The 22,994-nt window shown below is 40.1% G+C and overlaps 1 protein-coding gene across 4 annotated transcripts in view; it reads right to left on the bottom strand.

The window, feature by feature from the left end:
* The window catches only part of magi2a (membrane associated guanylate kinase, WW and PDZ domain containing 2a), a 311,230-nt gene that overhangs the window by 15,980 nt on the left and 272,256 nt on the right, over positions 1–22,994 (bottom strand). For 3 of the 4 annotated variants that reach the window (XM_036149357.1, XM_036149356.1, XM_036149358.1), the window contains 4 exons: positions 19,520–19,705; positions 16,099–16,315; positions 13,832–14,036; positions 9,467–9,619 (listed from right to left, as the gene is read on the bottom strand). In XM_036149357.1, coding sequence (XP_036005250.1) covers positions 9,467–9,619; positions 13,832–14,036; positions 16,099–16,315; positions 19,520–19,705 — 761 coding nt within the window. The remainder of the gene's footprint in view (positions 1–9,466; positions 9,620–13,831; positions 14,037–16,098; positions 16,316–19,519; positions 19,706–22,994) is intronic. The other variant, XM_036149359.1, reaches the window with a different exon arrangement.

Here is a 22,994-nt window from a genome sequence, read left to right as displayed (position 1 = left end):
AAACCTCAGATTTTTTTCCAGTTCATCACAGTAAATTTTGTCTATTTCTTGTTTGAGTGGTCTCATCCGTATGAGTAAATGTGGATCTTTACTCTTACTATGTTGTTGTTCCAGTTCTGCTAGTTCTTTCTGTAGGTTTAAGAGTTTCTGGGTTTTCATTTTTTTAATAAATGCAGATTCTGATATAATTTTCCCCCGCAAGACTGCCTTGGCGGCATCCCAAAGCATCACTGGATTCACATTTCCGTCGTCATTATCATCCAAATAGGTTTTCAATTCTTTCTTTATTTTCTCTTTAAACTCAGGACTGTTTAACATGTTTACATTTAATCTCCACGTTGTCGTTTTGGGTCTAGTATCAAGATGTAGTTTTAAGTGGACGCAGGAGTGATCTGATATATCTCTCTGGGAAATTTCACATTCCTTAAGCCTGTGCCTCTCTGTGTTATGCACGAATAAGTAGTCGATTCTTGAGTGTGCGTTGTGACGGCTTGAGTAGAAAGTGAACTGTTTTTCTTGATGGTGAAAATCCCTCCAGACATCTATCAGACCTAGGTCTTTAATTTTTCTTTTAACCCATCTTTCGGTGGGGGTGGATTTCCTTTTTTGATTAGAAGTGTCTAACTTTGGGTTTAGAATTATGTTGAGATCACCTGCACAGATTGAGACTCCAGCTGATTGGAATGCTATTAAATCAAATATCTTCTTGTAGAATGTTTTGTTGCTGCCTGGAGGAGCATACACGTTCAACAGAGTCACATCTCTGTCATCTAGTTTGCCTCTTACCATAATAAACCTGCCCTCCTTGTCTTTAGTCTCTGACTGAAATTCAAAGTGAACCTTATTTGGCATCAAAATTGCCACGCCCCTCTTGCGTCCTGTTTTGAAGGATGAATAGTAGGTGTGTCTAAAACCCATTTTCTTCAACTTCTCATGTTCCTGATCTGTTAAATGGGTTTCTTGACAGAATATAATTTGTGCCTTTTCCCTTTTTATTTTTGATATCACTTTACTTCTCTTGACAGGAGTCGACAAGCCATTGACATTTAGGGTGATAACCTTATATTCCTTGTTACTCAGTTATGGACCAGTGTTCTCTAAGCATTCACTCGCCTCCCCTAAGAACAGCAAATAAGAACCAAGAACAAAAATAACAACACAGTCACAACAGTAGAACATGACAGTGAACAAACAATGGTCTTCCATCGAAGAGGTTTTTCCTGGACCTCTTGTGTAGGGGGATGTTTCAGCCGCTAAGTTGCGGGGCCCCCTCAAGTTGTGGGTGATTGTCATTTAAAAACCACTAACCTACTGCCTTATTTTGGAATTAAAGTTAAATAAAAAACTCGGCCTATGGAAATCAACAAGTATACTGTATTGTGAAAAAGGGCACTGCAAGTAAAATAAACCTGGTGGAGAAGGTCCAGCCTAGCATTCAGCTGAAAACTACACGTTTAAAAGGGATATACTCAATAGTGCACTTAAAGAACCTACTGTACTCTTTATGACTTACAAGTGATATAGGAGTGCATTTAAATTTTGTGACAGACCGTTTAGATGAGATAACAGGTGAATGTTATTCAGGTGGTCTGAAGAGTTCAGCCTACCGTCGCTGTCCAGTGTCCAGTAACAAAAGCGGGAACATCACCAGGTGTTTAGGAAAGCTGGTGTTACCATGGGAACGGTGTGGATCAACAGTCCTCGGCGTCCGCATCAGTCTCTGGTTGAAATCTGCGGAGTTTGTCCCGGATCCTTTGATGATAATCCCTGCCGTCTCTGCGTCGGGGGCGTGTCACCTGCTCCCAGCTGGAGCGTGGCTGTGCCGTCTCTCTCGATCTGCCTTCGGGTCTCGGTGGGATCGGGAACCCCTTTGCTCATAGGTCATCTCCGGCTTGATCCGCGTTGTCATATAGAACTGTCCCTGAGTCCAGAAAAACACGCATTTTTGTCATCGGTGTGCGGAACTTAATTCCCTTTTCTTTCAGTACTTTCTTGATCGGCAGATATTCCCTCCTTTTTTCCATAACAGCCGTTGCGTAGTCATGGTCAAAGAAAATCCTGTTGCCGTCAGCTGTGATGGGTTTTTTCCACGCTGCGCTGATAATCCTCTCTTTAGTCGAGTATTTCAGGAATTTAACGATTGTTGATCTCGGGGGGGCGTTATCAGCTGGTCTGGATCCGAGTGCTCTGTGAGCGCGCTCCAGTTCGTCTGGGCCGATGTCCTCACCCAGTTCAGTCTGAATGAGGTTTTTCACAAAGTTTATCATGGAGGTGCCCTCGGCTCCTTCCTTTATGCCGTAGATCCTTATATTATTACGGCGGGAGTGCCCCTCGAGTTCGGTTAATTTCGATTTCAGTTGGAGTTGAGTTTTCTGCATTTGGTTTAAAACTTCGTTTACTTCCGTATTGAATGTCTCCACCTCTCCTACCCGTTCCTCAGCTTCCCCCAGTCTCTGCGACACCGCTTCAATTTTCTTCACGGTCTCCTCCATCTTCAGATTAATATCCGTTCTCATTTCGCCAAGTTGTTTTTTAATGTCCTCTTGAATATTACTCCGGAAGTCTGAAAACTGTTGAGAAATATTGTTCTCCAGCTCAGATGTAGCACTAGCCATGGCTTCACCTATAACGTTACGGATGGAGGCTAATGAGACCGTCTCGCCTAGCATAGCCTCGTCGCTGCCACCCGTGTTTTCCATGTCAGTGTCCTTTTTTTTCCTCCTTAACGACATACTTGGGCCCCGTTCGTCTCCCCCCGACATTAGTATCAACTATTGAAATTTTGCTAAGCAAATCTCCTGGGATGTATGGGGGTTTATGGCAGTTTGGTCAGGAGAGAAGTTTTCACGCAGCCATCGCCACCCTCGTGCCGCCGGAAGTCCAGCTTTGGAACTGTTCTGAAGTATAGGCGCTCACACCACAAACAAGGCAGCCGAAGACGTCTGATATGCAAAACAGTGGCAACAAGTGGTCGTCGGCGCTCCATAATAATGCTGATTTTGTCAACATACCGGTCCCTGATTTCTCTATTCAATGTGTCCCGGTAAATTTCAGATCCTTTTCGGTATTTTAACATATTTTTTATATCTATTCTTTCTCAACTCTACTTCTACGTCTCTTCGTTCAACAACGTTATGTCAGAGGTATTTTAACGTTGCGTTGCTGTCAATATGGCCGCCACGTCCCACAATGCAACGTGGATCCCGAGCCCTATTGGGAGATTTTTTTTCACGCGATCCCTCATAAGAGCGGAAGAGCAGGTCAGACGGTCTTGCCCATGTGCAGTTATTCAAAAAGGGACTTGGGGAAACTTCAGGAAAAAACGCAGACCCTAGCTTTAAGACGAGTTTAGGTTCATTACCGAATATTTGCTTCAAAACATAGCAGCAAACACCCCAAAATACTGAATATAAAAATGCAACATGGTAAAAAGGAATATATTAATCTTTTAGGCTTCAATCGGAGGCAATTGGATTTTCACTCTGTTCTTTCTTAAAAACGTTTCGGCACCTATCCAGGAGTCTTTATCAATTCTGGTGGCTTGCACTAGGTGCACTGCTGTTTTTTTTGTTCCTCCTAGGCACATTCTAAGTCAGATGCATCACCCATCACTGTCCTGGGTCATTAGGGGCTATTGCTTGGTGTGAGTGCAATACTTGGTCACCTGAGTCATGATGAGACTGCTGAATGGATCAGGAGTGGTGAAATTATTGGGAAAAAGACACAGACTAGAAAAACAAATCAAAGAAACAAGACATTGCAGATGGAGGAAAGATGTACTGCATTTTGCACCTTAAAATAAAACGAGTTACAAAAACAGGAAAAATAGAAACATTTAGCTGGACTTTGTCTAACTTTAAAAGCATATTAGTGCACCATAATAAACACCAGCCTTGTTAAACTATTGACCTGTTCACGGTCTCCCCTGGTTCTTTTATCTGGTAATGTGGTGTTTTTATTGTAGACTTCTGTAGTGATAAAAACACTCTTCAAACCGTAACTAGATTTTACCATATTTAATCTAAAAGGCAGAGGAATGTTTACAGATTCAGTACTGGGTTCTCATAACAACACAACACACCCGGTACTTGAGAACTCCGTTTGTTCTCACAGACCTTAAATAAGAAGCATGTGTCCACCCATTAGGGGCCTATACAGTATGAACAGTGTTCTCTTCATCACATTGGTGGAGAAAATCATGCTCTTTCTGTCTAATCCAAGTATGCCAGACTCTGGTTTCCAGCGTCCGTTTATCTGTATTTTCCAGGGTAACCACCTTTGCAGTACAGTCTCTGTAATCTCATAATATCCAACAACCATTACGGGGACGTTTCATGCTTTTCACATGTAAATCATTCAGTAGGGGTTTATATAAAGCAGAGCTGCAATTCTTAAGTCTGAATTACTTAATTTACTCACACGTTCCAAGTTTTTACTCCTGTTCTGAGTTGCATCTGAGAGCAACTCGTTTTAATGCGGTCTCTTTAAATGCAAATTAGGCATTTTACTCCCCGCCCCCTTCCAGGTCATTCTGTCATTTTTGTAGTCTGCTGGGGGACGGTGTAATGAATCATTTGGGTTAATACACCCAACTGAACTGAATATTTTTACTTATATAGCCTTAGCATCCTCCAGCTTGGACAGCAAAATTGTTCCTCCGAGAAATAAAAATTTGTAATAGAAAAATATGATCCCAAAAGAACAAAGATGTTTACGCAGCTCCTGGACAGACTAAATTCAGGATTTCTGCACCCCTAAAGACTCAAAGTAGACAAAATATATTTAAGGGTTTAAAAAAAGTGGATTTTGCATGACATGTCCCCTTTTCCAAGCACTTTTGAACCAACCATAGCCAGAGGACTCAAGGAGGCTTCTATATGGGTGATCCGGTGTAGTCTTGGGGCAGTGCGAACAAAAAACATTCATGAATTAATACATTTTGTATAGAAACACATGGATTAAGGACATAATTCAATAAACTTTAGGTGATCAAATTTAATTTAGATTAAAATTAAAGTAAAACACAGATTAAACTAAAATAAATGTAACCAGCTAAAACTAGTCTGGTCTTTTTCTTAAATTAATGTTTAAAAAAATATTTTATCCAAGACTGTGTGGTTCGAGGACATCAGCATATTTCCAACATGGTGACACAACATCTTGTGAAAATATATTCTGGACTGTTTTAGCAGTTCCGGACCAGTCCCTGATGCCCCTAAGCTCAAACTCAATAAAAGACACTTCTCCGCTCCGAGGATGACTAATGGGAGGGATTCATCGGGAACAGGACAAAACATGAAGCAAAATTATGCTAACAAATGGACATCTCATCCTGTAATGTTCAGAGCAATTTAAAAGTCAGGAGGGGGATTGATTCAAAGGAGGGAGGTGGGGATATTAGGTATCATTACAGTGGACCTGAGCAAGGATGATAAGGGGAGGAAGGCAGGACGATTTGCTCATTAAACCTGACCTCCAAATAGCAGAGCAGTCTCAATTTTCATCTTAGTAAAAAATGGGGAACAATGGGGATAGAAGTTAAATAAAAGGCAATGGAAATTGTGAATTTGGATGACGTGACATGAGAATTGTATTGTCATCACATATGAGAATAGTTAATTTACAGAAATTTGTATCAGTGATTATTTGCTGTGGGACTTTAACCCAAAACAGTCAGAGGCGGTTTGGGGTCTTAAAAAAACCCCCAAAGAGACAGCCAGCCACAAACGCTTCAAACCAGTTTCTCTAATTTACTGAAATTAAAAGCAAACTGGTTTTCTCTGCACCCAGGATGACAAACAAGGGAACCGCAGTTAAAAAACACAGCTACAAATTAGTCGGCGAAGCCAAGTTAGTGCTGCTCAGATTTCAACATATTTCAAATAAAAAAGGCTGTAACTTGTAAATGTAAAAAGAAGCAGTACTTCTTAATTCAATGCAAACACCATAAACAGAAAATTGTTCCAAATAAGTGTTTTTTTTTTATTTACAAGCAACATACAGCAAAGAAAGCAGTTCAATCAAAACATATTTACACCTAAATTCGATCATTTTTTTTTTTTTTTATACTTAAATGCTTCAGATTATCACACAAATGGTAATTTCAGACACATAACCTGAGTAGATGATTTTGAAATTAACTGTAATAAGGTGTTTGTTACAGCTAACTCCAGAGAATTACAGTAGGGGCCATTTTTCTCAAATAGAGGAGAGGCCGGTCTACCAAAATTACTTCAAAAGGGCATCAACAACTAATCTAGGAAGTTAAAAATAACTCACAACAACAAATAAAGCATCAGATGTGGCGCTTAGTTAACATTTCTAAAAAATGGATTCACATCTAAAGTCAAACATGGCAGAAGAAGTTTCATGGTCTTGGAATGGATTGTTGTGAATTGGAGCTATATAAATAAAACTGGCCATCAGTTTGTGATTTTAAGCTCAAGCATACTCGGGTTATGCAGCAGGACAATGATCTAACGCACAAGAGTGAGCTGCCTCCTTAATGGCGAAAAAAATAAATAAAAATTAAGGTTTGTAAGTGGCCTAGTCAAAATCTGGAATTAAATACAAGCAGGTTAAAAAAGAAACCTTTCAATGTAGCTCCTAAAAATGACATGATCATGAATACAAAAGTGCATTTTTTATTTACTCAATGTACCTCTGAGTCAAAACATTTCACCGAGATAAAAGAAATCTGTAACAGGGAAAATAGTTTTTCAAGGTAGTGTCCAAAAACAGATAATTGGTTTTATGATGCTGCCGTGTTCACATTTTTGTCAACAGGGCAATAAAATCAAAGTGCCTTTATTCTTTTCGGCTTCTGGGACCAAGAGTGTTAAAATAATAGTCAGGGGCTGACTGGTTCTATGAAGAATGTAGAACTATGTATTTAAATTGTTGCAAAAAAAGCTGAAAGAACTGATCAAATCACTGAAAATGAATTGAGTTTGAATTTCTGCTGAACATTTGGTTTGTTGGGCTGCAGAACCAAAACATGTTCATTGGAAAAGTACATAGAAGCTATAAAGGATTTTCCTTTGGCTTCAAGGATGTTTTGGAGAAACCGTGAGGAGTGATGTCTTCTGCTTTGGGCGGTGGAAGGAGACCATTAAAGATAGAGTCGCTGATTTTTCCAGAAGTTTCTCCAAGTTGGTGCATGTGCAACACCGTTTTACCTGCTCTTCCACTCTTCAGGGGGTCCACGTGAAAAAATCTCCCAAATCCACTTTGGTCTTATTTCTTTCTACTGCGGCCTTCCTCTTCTTCTCATAAACATGAACGCGGTTTGCTTCTTGTGACTCTCAGTCATGTTCAACGTCTACAGTGAGAGTAGTAGAGCTACAATCAACGGCTAACACCAAACCGCTAACCTAGCCGCTAAGCTAACCAGATACATAAACACTAGAAGTTGTCAATTTTTTTCTACCCATGTTGTAATGTTTGTACCTCAACGAGTTTTTGTACACTATTTGTTTGATATATTAATAAAAAAATAAATAAACACTAGAAGTGCGCAAAAGCAACAAGCAAACGAAAACTAACGAGGAACTAGATAAGGCGGTACCCCCAGAACTTGAAGGGTTGAGGGCAGAACAAAAACTCTCACCAATCACTGCCCTTCGGTGCGAATGGAAGTGATTGGTCAGAGATTTTACAGGCCTGCCGCTCTCACAGAGATCACATTTTTTAACCTTCTTTTTCTAAATGCATACTACTGTCAGGATGGAAGAACCATTTCACTCAGTATAACAAAGTATGAACAGGATTACCAACTATAGCTGTAAGGATCCCTGAATAAAATGGGATTTGGCCCAAAATGCTGAAGGCTCTGGTCCGTGTTGGACAGACATGGTTGACGTATCATATAGGACTGGGACAACAGTTAAAGGGTCACAGACCATATTGAAAGTTCAATCTTTCAGAACTGAACCAGAGGGTCTGAATCCAGGCTTTAATCTCAATTTCAGGGGCACTGTGGAGTCGGTCTTGACTGAAGAGCAGTGGATCAGATCTCCACCCTTGTGGAATTGCCGAGGTTGCCTGGTTCTGCAGAAGCCCTGCCGCCTCGTCCCCAAAAAGTTGTTTCTAGTGCAGGTTGGACACCACCATGGCTGCCCCTCGTCACCGGTCCTGTTGCGTGGCATTTATGAACAGGGTCTCAGAGGAGCGGTGTCTAGTGTGGAAACCTCAAGGTCTGATCCTTTCTTTTGACAGATGATGATGATGATGATGATGATGGCCTTAACCCATGACCACATGCGTGATCTGGCACGGTTGGCAGCTGAGAGGCTTGGATGTGAGCCAGCCCCTCTAAGTCCAAGGCCGTTGTTCTCAACTGGGGAAATAAAAGGTTGACTGCTCGTTCCAGGTTGGGGGTTAGTCTCTGTCAGAAGTGATGTAATTGGAGTGTCTTGTTCCTGAGTGATGGTAAATGGCGTGTACTTGTATAGTGCTTTATCAGGTCCTGAGGAGCATTCACTCACATTTACAGGCTTGCGGTGCTAAGCCTTAGAGAAAGGGCAAGTAGCTGCATCGAAAGGAGTCGGTTGAGCATTTACCCCAGTAGGGCTGTGGGATTATGAGGTACCTACTCTCCAATCCTGATCTTGAATGTGATGGATGGGTTAATGGATGGTTGGATGGACACTGAGAATCCCCTTGTTGGTGCTAAGCGACAATTTTCTGACTGTCAAACTGTATTTTTCCAAGACAACTCCAGACTTTTGCTCCATATGGTGCATATTACCACGTGTTCATATTTCACAGCAGCTTGTGAGCTGACTTTAAGTAGCCCCCCAGAGGGATTCCTCCCTCTCTGCTAGCCTACCTCCCTCCAGGCTCGCCGGACCGCGTTGACTGCAGCATCCAGGAGGGAGAGTAATGCCTCCCTTGGGGGCATTTTGCACACATTATCTTTGACAGGTTCATTACAGATAAGCAATGTAGATCATACAGGGGCCATCAGCCCAAAGCGCAAAAGCTGTAAAACGTACAAGAGAAGGAAGCAGAGAGCATCGGGTTGAGTTGGTTGACGGATTGAAAAAAAGCCGCAGAGGAAGTTTTAATGTATTTCTGCAGCAGTAAATCAGAAAACATACAGACTAGAGATGGAGCCCGATAAGTCAACACAACAGCTGTATTTTGAGTGGCTCTGTGTGTGTTTTTTTATGGCATTATAAACTCTGTGCTACTCTGCGTCGCCGTGCAAACTCCTAAGTACACTTTAAGCTTAGCTTAATGTGATCACATGTAGAGGGGAGATGAGTTTTAGAAATATGGGAGGAGAAAAAGTCAGAGTTTTTAATACGACACGAGAAGCATCGCTGCAGCAGCTTTGATAGCATCACACAATTACACTGAGTGACCGCCATGTAATCCAGAATGATAGAAAGCTGCTTAACCTTTAAAGAGGAAGTTACAGCGTTGTCAGATGGGAAGAGAAAGAGCGCATCATCAAGCCTACCCTCATCCTCCCGTTGCGGATTGCTGGTCCGTCCTCCGCCAGCCGTAGGACAAACAGGTCCATCTTGTACTCCCGCCCCCCTCGGATGCTGAAACCGAACCCCTTCACACTTTTCTCCAGCTCCACCGTGAAGTAGTCAAAGTCCTGTGAAAGCTGAAACAAGCCCCCATCAGACACCGTTAGATTTGGTTCTGTGTTTGCATATAAATGTGGAATCAGCCCCTTAAAAAAAGCATTTTAGTGCAAGGCAACAATTTGGATCAAAACAATTTCTTAGTTGTTTTTTTTTTAAAGAAGGGTTGATCAAAAACATAATAAAATCTAATCATATTTTGTACCCTTTGATCACCTTAGAGCATTTTATTAGTTCATATTAAGATTAGAAGACAATCATGACTAATGTTTTTTTATGTCCAAAGGGCAATAAAAAAATACCTGCTGTTGTGGCCTAGTTTATCCAGGTTTCAACACACCTGTGGACCTAAACCTGGCAACCTTTACTACTTTTATTAGAACTTAATATCCCTGGCTTTAAAAGGAGTTTTGCATTGCTTAAAGCTCAGATATTTAGTCTTGTGGGTTTCTGATTGTTGTCCAAAAAGCTGTTAAGGCCTTCAGAAAGATGATTGTAGCATCACAACCCAAATACTGGGAATGTTGATAAAGGCTAAAAAACACCTGTTTGGAGCATCGCACAGGTAAACAGGTTCATTTGAAAAAGATTAGAGTTATAAGTAAGATATTTACTGTAAAATCAGCCTAATTCTTTCTCATTTGTCACCTGGGATGGAAGTAATATTCCCTATAAACAATCCATCCTCTCCATCAACAATGTCTTAGTCACCTTTCAAACCTAGAAGTACGGTCAGGAAATACTTTGTAGCCCATGCTTACTTCCTGGTTCCTGAGCCAATCATATGAGAGTTCCCAGAGCTCCTAAAACAGAGCGCAGCATTTGGCATTTTATCTTGGCAAAAGAGCAGCAGCCTACAAACATGGAAGCCAGAGAAGCGGACCAGAAGTAGAACAGAATACAACATGATAGAGCTATCCTGTGGAAGTAAAAAAAATCACATCAACACACCGTTTAAAAACGGCATATTACATTTTTGTGATTGGCAAGATGTACCGATTTAAGCCACATGGTGTCAGTATTACTTATAGAAACTGTATCATGATTGGGTATAAAGAAGCATCCTCAAAATGCTTAGGTCGTTGATGGAAATGGAGACTTTTTCCATTAGGACAAAATTATTTCAGACAAGTTAAAATCTTACAGTTGAAAATGTTAGGTTAAAACACAAAGTATTCAGCTTTTAATAACCACACTTTTTACATTCTTTTTAATTTCCGATGAGTTTTACTGAAATGCAGACTTCGGTGCAACAAATCTGCTTTTAATTAATTTTTTTATTTTTAAAGCCACTGCAGGAGCTGGGATCTCTCTGGCGCTCGCCACATTGTAAATAGCGCATAAAAGAGCTCCTTGGAAAGCTCAGTTTGGCTGCAATTCGCCACGGTTGTGAATGATTACCTGCGATATTTAATGTTTTTCATTTTGGCAGCTTTCATGTGCAACGAAACGCTGCCAGGACCATTATTACAGAATCTGTTAGAGATGTGGTCCGATGCGGGCAACCTCGTCCAATTTCCCCACCCTTCCTCTCTAGCTTTATCCATCGGTCGGGTTAGCACATCCCGTTGGAGGACCAGGTGCTCATGCAAATCTGTTATCCAGACAAAAGGCTGCAAAAAGTCTGGGCCATAATTGTGAGTAATTTTTTTGGAAAAAATCCAACTGTGCCTGTTGATTTATGTTGCAAGGTTTAATGTGTTCACATTTGAACTGTGTGCAATCTCTGCATGTGCTATTTATAGCTCACTTAAATTATGTCAGCTAGCAGCGCTGCAGGTGAGGGAGACTGAATGTTATTGTTTGCAGCAGTTTAGACAACCCATCGGCGGCAACGGCTGCTGAAAGTCCATGTTTTATATTTTTTTGTGCTGCTGTAAATGTGCGCCATCAACACACTGATTACCTGAAGAAAACATCACACACCTTATTTTTTTGGTTGTTCTTTAGTTTTAGCAGAGATATATTGGCTATAGTTGAATATGATCCTCTTTCTACAGCTGTGGTAAGCAATAGGTCAAGATGAGTAAAAAAAAAACCCTCAATGTGAGAAATATCCATTTATGGAATGAGAGAAAATTTTTTTTTACTATGAGTGCAAATAGTAACAGTAATATAACTATTGTTCTAGATTTAGTATCATGTCTTGTATGTGAAAGCAACTTTTGTGATATGATGGTTTGAATATTTGCTGTCAGTTGTATAGTTCTTTAAAGAAAAGCATTTTATGTTAATTTCTTCACTTTTTAAAGTTGCTAGTCTATACTGGCATAAGCAAATTAGGTTTTAACTAGATGATCCAATAACTCGTATTTAGTTGATAAAGGGCCAGTGACCTTTAGTGAAGCTTCAGATGTTGTTCTGGGTCTTTTTGTTGAACTCTTGGATGAAGCTCGATGCATTCTTGGAGCACTTTTCATAGGTTGGCGGTGCTAAAAACAGAGAGAGAGATCAACCTTCCCAGCAATGGCCAACCATTGGCTGTTGCTGCGAAGGTTGATCTCTCTCGCTCTCTCATTGTAGTTCACTGGTGTCCAAAAGTCTCAGAAATGGCTTTGTGACAGTTTCCAGAATGGGAGATGTCGTTTATACTGTTCATCCTTTGCTCCTGAATGTTTAGATGTGTCAGGATCTCGGCACTGATGTCTGGTCTGATCATTTATTTCACACACCTGTTTAACTCCGCCCTGTTCTCATTACTGCTCACCTGTTCCACCTGCACATGACAGTATATATTCACCCTCCAGACCAGACAGCAGTGCCAGATTATTTCAAGCCATAGGTTAGTAATTTTCCAGCGTACTTTCTGATTCAGATTTCCTGATCCCGGCTAGTTTTGCCTACTGACCTCTGAGCCTGCCTGACTCCTCTAACCTGATTTAGCCAATCTGCCCGTTTGTGTACCGACCCTGGACTGTTTATCTACCACAAGCTTTGTCTTGCCCTGACCTTCATTTTTGCCTGCTTGTTTATCCCAGTTCCTTAATTAGTTGCTTTTGGTTGTTTCTTTAGCTGGTGGAAAGCAAAATACACTTTTATGTAGTGTATGTATGTATGTATGTATGTCTTTATGTAGATGGAGAAGTCCAGAAAGGAGAATCAAAATACTTTAAACCTAATAATGCAAAGAATTAGTGATCACGTTAGATATGTTTTGTATTTGGAACAGCGAAAGCCACATTTGTAGTTCTGCTTCGAGCCCAAGCGCTAAAAAAACATCCAGCTGTTTTTTGGCAAAAAGTAAATGTTTTGTCGCCGTTTGGTGGGTACTGGACCTCACCTAGTAAAATTAAAAACTTTTTAACACATTACTTTTATATCACATCTTAAATTGAAGTTATAAAATTTATTGGAATAAATCACATACACAACTTTACATTGGCATAAACACATGCTAAAAATGTGCATATAATTCCCTTAAGATAAAAAGATTAATGGTTAGCATGATACTAACCAAATATCGTTTAGCATGCATTTGCAGCGTTTTTAGCATCTCAATTTTTGCGTTGAAACAACCAAAATGCCTCCTAGACGTATCTTACACAAACCAACACTTTATAAAAACAAAACATTAAAAGACAGATGTTTCTAGGCAGATGAGAAAATCTAACAGGATAGTTTACACTGCAGAAATGTGGCTTTAAACGTAGGTCTGGAATTCTCTAATGCAGCGCTGTAGGGATAGGCTACGTACCATTCAGAAACTGTTGCTGCAACTTTGCTGGTTGTGCAGGAGGCTTCACTTCTGTCCAAGATGTATTATAGTGCATCTGTTTGCAGCCATTTTTTTGTATAAAGCACAAGTGTAAACATTGAACTATGAGGGTGCGACCAGCTACAGCTTGTTTGAATAAAAGTGACCTAAAATAGCTTAATCTGAAAGCAGCTCAAAATAAGTTAAACTGCGGATGTGAAATCTCATTATCTGAGAATGGTTTGGTGCAAAACAATTAATGAACGTGTTTGCTAAAGCCTATAGACATATTTTAAACTTTTAAAAGTAAGCATGATAGCTCCCCTTTAAATACACTAAAATGTTTGAGCAGTCTGTGGACTCTCCAATGAAACACCAGGATACGCTTTCTTATTCTTGTCACTTTCATTCTAGACGCTTCAGACGAAACTGTTAATCAACTGATCATTAAATGGTGATTGTGTTTATAGCCTAGAATGGGAATCTGTGTCTAAAATCCCTTATGTAATAGAAAAGAAAGACATTCTTGGCTTCTTACTTGAACTGGAGGCATCCTGTAGTCTGGGATGGCAAACGGCCTGTAGTCGAGCAGCGGCGGGTGTCTGTAGTCCAGTGTGGGGGGCTGCCTGTAGTCCGCCACAGGAGGGTGCCGGTAATCCACCGGTGGCTGCCGGTAATCCGTGAAAGGAGGTTGTCTGATATCTGGTTTAACGTCTTGTCTGGCCTTCACCTCAGATCTGTAACTAACAGACACCGCAGACTGAAGCAAGAGCTCTAAACGGTCATACTACCTTTGGACAGCACACGTCGCTTATTTCTGATGGAAACCAGAAATAAATACGCATTTTCCCGTAGAAAAAAAATCCCTTAAAATGGCATATCAGTGGCAGTGATGGTTTAAGACTTTGTAGTTTCCGGTGAAAAATTTAACAGATCTTTACAAAGAAGCAAGACATCTAACATAAATAATTTAGTGATATCTAAGAGTAAAGTGATGTTAAAAAGCAAGTTGGGGAAAGAGAGAGCGTGACAGAGAGGAACGACAACATTAAAGTTGACAAAAAGAGAAAATTTATAGAAAAGCAGAAATATAAAAAGAGATTCAAAGAGAATAGGGAAGAGATAAAATATCTGTTTATAGCTTAAATCAGATGTTCACATACATTGAAGAAAAGTACACCAATAGTTTTTTACTCACCATCTGACATTAAAATCATACTAAACTTTTCCTGTTTCAGGTCAATTAGGATTACTAAAATAATTAATTTTATCTAAAAGGCAAAAGTTATGAGGGAATTTTCTTTTACTTCCGTTCAAATGGAAAAATGAACAAAAACTAATAACTATGAACTTAAACAATTTGGGAAAGACCAGGTGATGATGTCATATCTTTCTAAAGCTATGACAAATTTTTTATTTTTTGCAAGACAGACTTGTCTATTCCTTTCTTAGCTTCTCTTGTCTGTTGTACACAGAGCGGAGGAGATAGATTTTTCGTTAGTAAATCCATTTCTCTATAGAAATATGACTTAATTGTACTGTCTAAACATGTAACAAAAAAAAACAAAATTTTTATGCTTAGATAAATTGGCGAGTAGCACTCTTAAAGCAACGAGAATTGACTGAAAAGTTCAGATTTTTTAACTCAAGCAAAATTTTGCTTTGGTCTATTAGCAGTGTCGCTTTGCTTGTTTTGCCCAAAATGTTCCAATCGCATCCCTCTGAACGTGTCCATTGCATCAAAGACCACTACTTCGCACCTGAAAGTGCCTATTACATGGGGATAATATATAAATCACTCGCTACAAACGTCTTATTCGCGTTCGTGTGAACAAACCTTTATAGGCTGACTTGAAATGTGATTAATCTTAAGTAATTTTTTTAACAGATTTGCAATTAATTTGCTAGTTTTTATTAATCCATTAACAACCCTAATTTTAATGCAAGAACAGACTGTTTTGTTGTGCGACGTCATGGGCAAATCAAGAAATCCTCTAAAGTATCAAAGATTCTTCTGGACATTCAAAAATTAGGTTCATCCTTGGGTAAAATTTCCAGATGTTCAAATTATATAAACAAAGTATAAAGATTGTGGGAATGTTCAACCCTCCAATTATTCATGGTTGTGTGACTCCCTCTCTGGGCTGAATGGCCACTCTGCAAGGAAGAAGTCAGTACTCCTAAAGTAACTTAAAAAAAAAAAACAAATACCTTTTTATTAGGACACGTCCTTTGGTCTGATGAAAATATAATACAAATGTTTGGGCATATTAACCATCGATACATTCAAAGGAAAAAGTGGGAAGCTTCAAACCCTGAGAACATCATTCCAACTGTTGAGTAAGGCGGCACCGGCGTCATGAAAAATGTGGATGTGGCAACAGGGAAGCATCATCTTAAAGGCAAGATTATTGGCCAAGAATTGGCCAAGCCTCCAGCAAACTAGCGTGAGAAGCTTGTGGAGAGAAACCCAAAAAACCTGAGAGAAGTCGTCATCATGAAGGGAAATGTTGCTGGAAATGGATGCAAACCTCAGAATTTAAGGACAGTAATTCAAAGTGGTCTGAAACGTTCTCCAAATTAGGCAAATAGAAAACATTTTGGTAATCCTAGCTGTACTAAAACAGGAAAGGAGTGTGATTAATGTCAGACAGTGAAAAAACGTCCTTTGGTATCAGTGTATCTGGTTTTAACTGTATTCATGGAGGAACAGGTTCAGAATGAGCACGAGGCTTTATGGTTGCAGGGAGGCATCAAAACCAAGCAGTTTCTTACAGTCTGGAATATTTATAGATTATATCCTACCTGCCGTCGTGGGTGTAGGTCTGAGGTGGAGGAACAGGAAGCTGGGTCACAGGACTCTGATGTGGTGCCGGGTTGGGCTGAGCAGCAGAGGGGTTTGGTTCTGCTGGTGCTTGGCTGGACTGGGAGGCAGCGGTGTTGGGCTGGGCCTTTGGACTGTGCTGTTGAGCCATGGGGCTCTGCTTCTCTGAGGTGGGGGCTGACGAAGGGTTGCTGAGGTCTGCGATCCAGAAAGAACGCAGAATAAGAGAAAATGCCACAAGAACTCTACTTGGGATGATACTTTTATTTTCTCCACTAGGGGGGAAGCACAGTGAGAATTTAGCCCTTTTCCTGCTTATCTCCTGCAAATGTCAGTCCATCTGGAAGTCACATTTTATTTGAATCTTCAGGTAGTATATAGTGACTTTAGTGCAGCTTTTTGATAAAAATAGATGCCAGCAATATTCTTTAAACAGTTGTGAGTTGAACGTGGTCAAAACTCCTTATAAAAGCAAAGTAGACCAGAAAGGTAAGCAGCATTTCATGGATCTATTTGACTGTTAATTTTCTGCTTGCATTAAACAATTAATGAAATAGAACAACTAATTAATCCTATTTAGATTTGGATTTACATAATTCCACCGGCGGACACTTAGGACCACCACTACTGCTGGCTGAAGTAAGCACCCAGTTAAACAAGAGTTGTTCACTTTGTCGCTTCATAGCCACAAACTTCAATGTGTTTTAATTGGGATTTTCTACAAGTAGACAGACACAAACTAGTGCGTCGAAATTAAATGAATAAAATCCAAAGCCACCAATAAGTAAGTCCAGCTGCTTTGTAAAAGCTTCAGAAGGTTTGTTAAGTAACTTGAAGAAAACCATTGCTGAAAGATACAGAACATGTCAGGGACACAGCAAACATGTGCAAGAAGCTGTAGAGGTTTAGAGCAAAAACCGTAGTTGTGCCAGAAAACCAAGAATTAATCAACTATCTACCATAAAACATGGCGGTAGTAGCATTATTCTGACGGATTGCTTTCCTAATTAGAGGATCTCTGAATGTAAGTAATTACACTTAATTTTATTTATGGGGTATCAGACCAAATGGGTCTGGATACATATTTTAAACTTTGTTTTGAGGGATCTTTGTAGCGCCATTTCACAGTTTATAGAATGGTGGAAGAAAGGGCCTATCTCATAAAATCCCAATAAAATACACTGAAGTTTATCAGATGTTAAGATCTCTATGAAAGCAACCCTTTGGGACCAAAAGTGAAAAAAAGAGCTAGACATGCGAAGACAAACACGATAAAGCTTCATACAATTAAGAAAAGATGTGCGTCCAGATGCCGTAGTAGGTATGCCGGGCCCATTGGTGGCGCTATGACACTGCCACAGAAACAGCTGCGTAGAGCAGGCTCGTTGGACAGGAAGAGTCCAAGGATGCTACTACTGGTGCGTTCCTTTTGCCTCGGAGGTCAGAACTCACGAGTTACAGACTACGTCATCTCCGCCTTTTTGCCTTCCAGTATCCTTCGTCGGACAGTAGGAAAGAACCTGGACTCTCGCCACAATAACGTTGTTCTAGGCGGTATTTTGTCCAGATAAACAGAGTGATGAACACTGAAAGGCAGCACCTGTACGACTGACTAAATGTTACATAATTAACACAGAGCTGCTACAAACAGGCAAAGCATGAGGTTTTACTCAATGTTGCTGCAAAGTAGCAGCCATCATGAATGCCGATGTCGGCATAATACCGACTTTAGGGGCCATTTCGCTTAAATTTTCTGACCCGGAGGTCATGAATCCCGACTACCGAGGACAAATGGAACGCACTAAAACATCCATAACAAAGCCAATATGTGCCTCAGCAGGAATGCAACACCAGAGTTAAGTAATGAACAATCTTGCTAAGTAAATATCTTGTTAAAACAATCTAAGATTTGAGGACAGGAGTAAAAGGATGGGACAGTTTGTTATTTCAACTTTTAACTTTTTGTTCTCTGTCTTTTTTCTCTTTATAGTAGGTACACCTGGTCTGGCGTTCTGTTAGCTGTGACATCATCCATGGGAGGCAGATCATCCTCTATTACCATCTAACATAGAAAGTACTCCTGGGTCAATGTGAGCTTCTGAGCTTTCTGTGTCTCTGCTCTGTCTTCTCTAAGCCCCAGTGGGTGGAGGCAGATGAGCGTTCACACTGAGCCTGGTTCTGGTTCTGCTGGAGGTTCTCCTCCCTGTTAAAGGGGAGTTTTCCTCTCCACTGTCGCTTCATGCATGCTCAGTATGAGGGATTGCTGCAAAGCCATCAACAATGCAGACGACTGTCCACTGTGGCTCTACGCTCTTTCAGGAGGAGTGAATGCTGCTTGGAGAGACTCTTAGACTTAGACAAACTTTATTGTCATATTTGCGTGCATACAAAATGAAATTTCGTTACATACCTCTAATGACAATGTAATGAGATTGCAATTGAAATAAAATAACATTACAATCTAATGTGCAGCAATGATAAGAATGTAACAGTGCAGGAGAAAAGCAGTTTTTAAAAAAATGTGCAGAAGATTGTTCAACTATGTTTGTAGTGCAAAGATAATGGTGCAAAAAGGCATTAATATGAAAAGTTCAATGTTGGCAGTGCAAAATAATAATGGTGCAAAAATGCAGTGAACTTTCAGTTTTGTACTCTTAAATTTAAATTGATTATAAAAGTTCAGCAACGTTGGCAGTGAAAAATAATGATGCAAAATGTCTGTAAAGTTCAGTTCTGTGCATGTGTGATGCAGGGTCCAGTTTAAAGTTCAACAGCAGCGGGGAAAAAGCTGTTGCAGAACCTGGTGGACCTGCAGCGGACTCAATGCAATCTGCTGGGTTTCCTTAGAGAGGAAACTTTGACTGAATTTGACTTTTTAAAGAGCCTTGAGATGGAATGCTGTGAATTGGCGCTACATGAATAACCTTGAATTGAAATGATGGGTTTGTTCACCATTGCTTTTGTTGGGAGATTGCTGTCACCTCTTTGCAAGATAAGTAGTAATTTGCAGCAAGAAAGGAAAAAGTAACTGCACAATGTTAATTTGGTGTTTAAATCTAGACGACAGCAAAGCACAGAACAGAAACTATAAGTTACCAGATTGGAAACGGGAGCTTGTCCATCTGCTCTATGTTGCTAATGTAGGTCAGCAGTGTTTGTTGAAGCAACTTTAAGCCTGTTATGAATGCATGTTTGTGACCTCGTAGATGTTGTTTAAGAAGGCAGATTTAAAAACTCCTGAAAAGCTTGAGTGTGTGTTGCTATGATAAGAGAGAAGCCGTAGATTAAATGTTTGGAACTGAAGAAGGGAATCTGCAGGCCAGACGGACTTGTCCTGGATGTCCGAACTGACTGGTCTACCTGTTTGTGTGTGTGTGTGTGTGTGTGTCTGTGTCTTCTCACCTTCCTGTGGGATGATGGTCAGGGTGACACTCAGGCCCGCGTCCTTGATCAGCTTGACGATGTCGGCATGAGGCATGCTGACGATGGACTGGCCGTTGACCGCCAGGATCCTGTCCCCCACCTTCAGCTTCCCGCTGCGGTCGGCCGGGCTGCCCTCGATGATGCGGCCGATTTTATGGGGCACAGCTGTCGGGTTTGGGCGGGGATGCAGGTGAATATGTGCTCGGAACAGCAGCAGCAGCAGATACAAGGATAGCTCCTGTCCCTGCCTGCAAAAACCTCCCTGCCCGAATGACTGAATGTGTCTCTGCCTCTCTCATTTTGCTTTTCGCTGCATGCTTATGTAAGAAATCCAGGATATTTTCATGCATGTGGGCGAAGCACTGATGCTCGCAGCAGCAGAGTGGAGATATGTGTGACTGACGTGCAGTGGGAGGGTTTGTATTATTGATGAACTAGACACACTTCTCTCGAACCAAATTTACGATTCTCTCAGCCCCCTATGCCGTTTTTAACAAGATGAAATACAAAAGTTCACCATACATTTGAAGATGGTATTTCTAAAGCAAGCAGGAACGTGGAAAAACAAAACAATGCAAGGATGGAAAGGGAGAGAAAGCTGAAAGTAAACAGGGCTTTAAAGGAAAAAGTACATTGGCTGCAATGCCATGTCCTACATTTTTTGACTTTAGCAAACATTGGAAAGTAAGGCTGAGCATTAAATAGATTTAATCCATTAATTCAAATGTACATTTTTGGAAAAAAAAATCGGGATTTTAACTTGTAAATGCACTCATGAAGAGAATAGCATGCAATGCTGAATATATGTTTAGGAAAATATACTGTCAAAGCATTGTAAAGAGGAAACTTTTATTAATGAACTTTTTTTATTTTTATTTTTTTAGTTCTTAGCTCATTGTGTAATACCACTACCAGTAAACATTTTGTCACTTTTTCATTATTTACAACAGCTGGGCCGCCATCTTGCTTTACAAGCATGTTTCACAGCTTGTATTTAGTTACGCTTTGAATTCAGGTCACCTCCAAGACAAAATGCTTGAAAATAAAAGTTTTTAAAAATTGCTTTTTAATTTCTGTTTGTGAAACGAAAAGGGGAAAAAAATCGATTAATCGAATTTATAATAAAATTGGAGATTATATTTTTAAGCCATATTGGAAGGGAACCGCTGAACTGCACAGAACAAGAAAAGATATTTATCTTGGTTTTAGCCCAATGCTGTTTTGTATTTATGCCAGCAGGTGGCATAATCTACCATAACAAACAAACAAATTACTATTGCTAAAACCCATTTCTTACACCATAGTGTTCAATTCAGGACCATAAAATTAGGACTTTAATTGTGAAACCACTTCTTGGGGATGAAGGCCCTAGCTACTCTGTTTCACACCCCCTTTCTCCTCTTCCTTTTATCAGATGGGACATAACCTCAGCTACTTGGTGGTTGGTGACCTGACAAACCCTTCCCTCACCTGTCGGCTTAAAACAAACTCCTGGCTCCAGCTGTTACCCATATAAGATCGTTTCCTCAGCGAGAGACGACGTGGTCTGACTGAGTGCTGGGGAAGGTTTTCACACACAAATATTCTGCTGTGGAGGCTGTTTCCATGTCGTTAGTCCTAATTTGCTGCTATTGATAAAACTTGTAAAGAGAAATGTATGTCGGGTGATTTGTATTGCCCTTTTTTTAAGTTATTTTCTTAAATATTAAAATTTGGCATTTGATATATTTTTGCTGCTTTAGTACGTTTATCTTAGCTTATCTTTATTTATTTTGTTATTTTCAAAGTGTAGCGTACAGCTAAAGCTCGGCCTTAATACATAGACTTTTTTGTTTGTATGCATTATGTTAACATTTTCCTTTTTTACACTCAATATTGAATGTGATATCTACTTTTTAAATATTTGATGGCTTTGTATAATTGTATTGTGTGTTTTTATATTTTATGTTATGTGCATTTTATTGCTTCTACGAGTCACATTTGGTTTATGTTTAATATTTTACACAGCAGAGTTTGTTGGTCCTTTAGGCTTTTAGTTTTAAACTGGTTTTATACAAAAAATGTTTTATTTACCCATTCTTGGGAAAACATTTGCAGATGTTCTAAATAAAAACAAAATCACAACTATTGATTACCTGATTTCAGTGTAAAAAAAAAGAAAAAAAAAAAAAAGTACTTTTTTAACTTAAATGACAGGAAAAGCTCTTTTGTGACACATATATCATTATATTACATTTTGGTCATATCCCACTGTCCTACTAAACACACAGGTGAGCAAAAAGAATGAGACTTAAACAACTGTAAATTAAGGTCAATCTGTTTGTGCTTGAATAACTTATGTTTTCTTTTTTTGAGGGCTAACAGTTGTATTAAGACATGGAAACTTCTCCTTTCTTTCTTGAGTATTTCCTTTTGGAGCTGTTGTAGCCTAGCGCCTTTCTTTCTGATCTTCCCCTTATCTCCTTATTTTGTTTTTCCGCCCCTGTGTTGCTCATCCTTCCTTCCTTAACTCATGCTCCATACGAATACCTCTAATAATAGCTTCTAGCGTCTCTCCCTTTACCTTTCATGGGGTCAACGGTAAGAACGGAGGAACGGAGCCTCGGACTGCTGTGCCGATTTCTGACAGCCTTTAACTCCATTATTACGTGACGGAAAATCCCAAATCCCGTCTACAGCCTTTCAAAAATGAACAGACATTGTTGTGGATTTCTCTGAAGAGGGGCTGTGCTGACACGTCATGTCACGCAAAGGATTGTGGGATACCTTATAGCTCCTTAGCGCCGATAAGGGACATTGCGAGGTTCCTAGGCTAAAGGAGACGTGAGAGAAGCTTACAGACTCCTTTTCCTCTCTCCTTCCTTACTGGCTGCAGTATTCGGACAGAACGTCTCATGGCGACCGCTAGAGAGTCCTTACTCAAAAGGACCCTCAATCTTTTCTTCCTTGTGTCCTCCCTTCCTTATCATTCCGCATCTCCTTTCCTACCTTACCTCTGCCTTTCTTTTTTCTGGCCATCTTACCTTGTACCCTTCTTTCACTACTTCCTTTTTGTTCCTTTTGTGCAACTTGTCTTCCTTGGGTCATTCCATTCTTACCTCCTTCGTGCCTTGCCTCCATTGATTCCTTATCCTTCTCCCTTCCTTCTGTCCTAACCTGCTTCTGTCTTTTAATCCTCGTGTCCTCGTAACTTCCTTCCTCACACAAGTCTCTACCTTGCTTGTTTACTCTGTTCCTAACTTCCTAGCCTCCTCTGCTCCCTTGTTGATTGCTTTCCCGCGTTTGTCTTTCCTTCCTAGTATTCTCCTACACTGCAAAAAGGGAACCAAAAGTAAGTCAAATTTTCTTGAAATTAATGCATTTTTCCTTGATTTAAGCAACTAAATCAGACTATTTGCCAATAGAGTGAGTGTTTTTACCCCTAAAATAAAATAATTAGATATCCTGCACTTGA

The sequence above is a fragment of the Fundulus heteroclitus genome, chromosome 17, assembly GCF_011125445.2.
Source record: "Fundulus heteroclitus isolate FHET01 chromosome 17, MU-UCD_Fhet_4.1, whole genome shotgun sequence".
Lineage (NCBI taxonomy): Eukaryota > Metazoa > Chordata > Actinopteri > Cyprinodontiformes > Fundulidae > Fundulus > Fundulus heteroclitus.
Note: the sequence above shows the minus strand (reverse complement) of the source record. Positions and strands in the feature narration are given on the sequence as shown.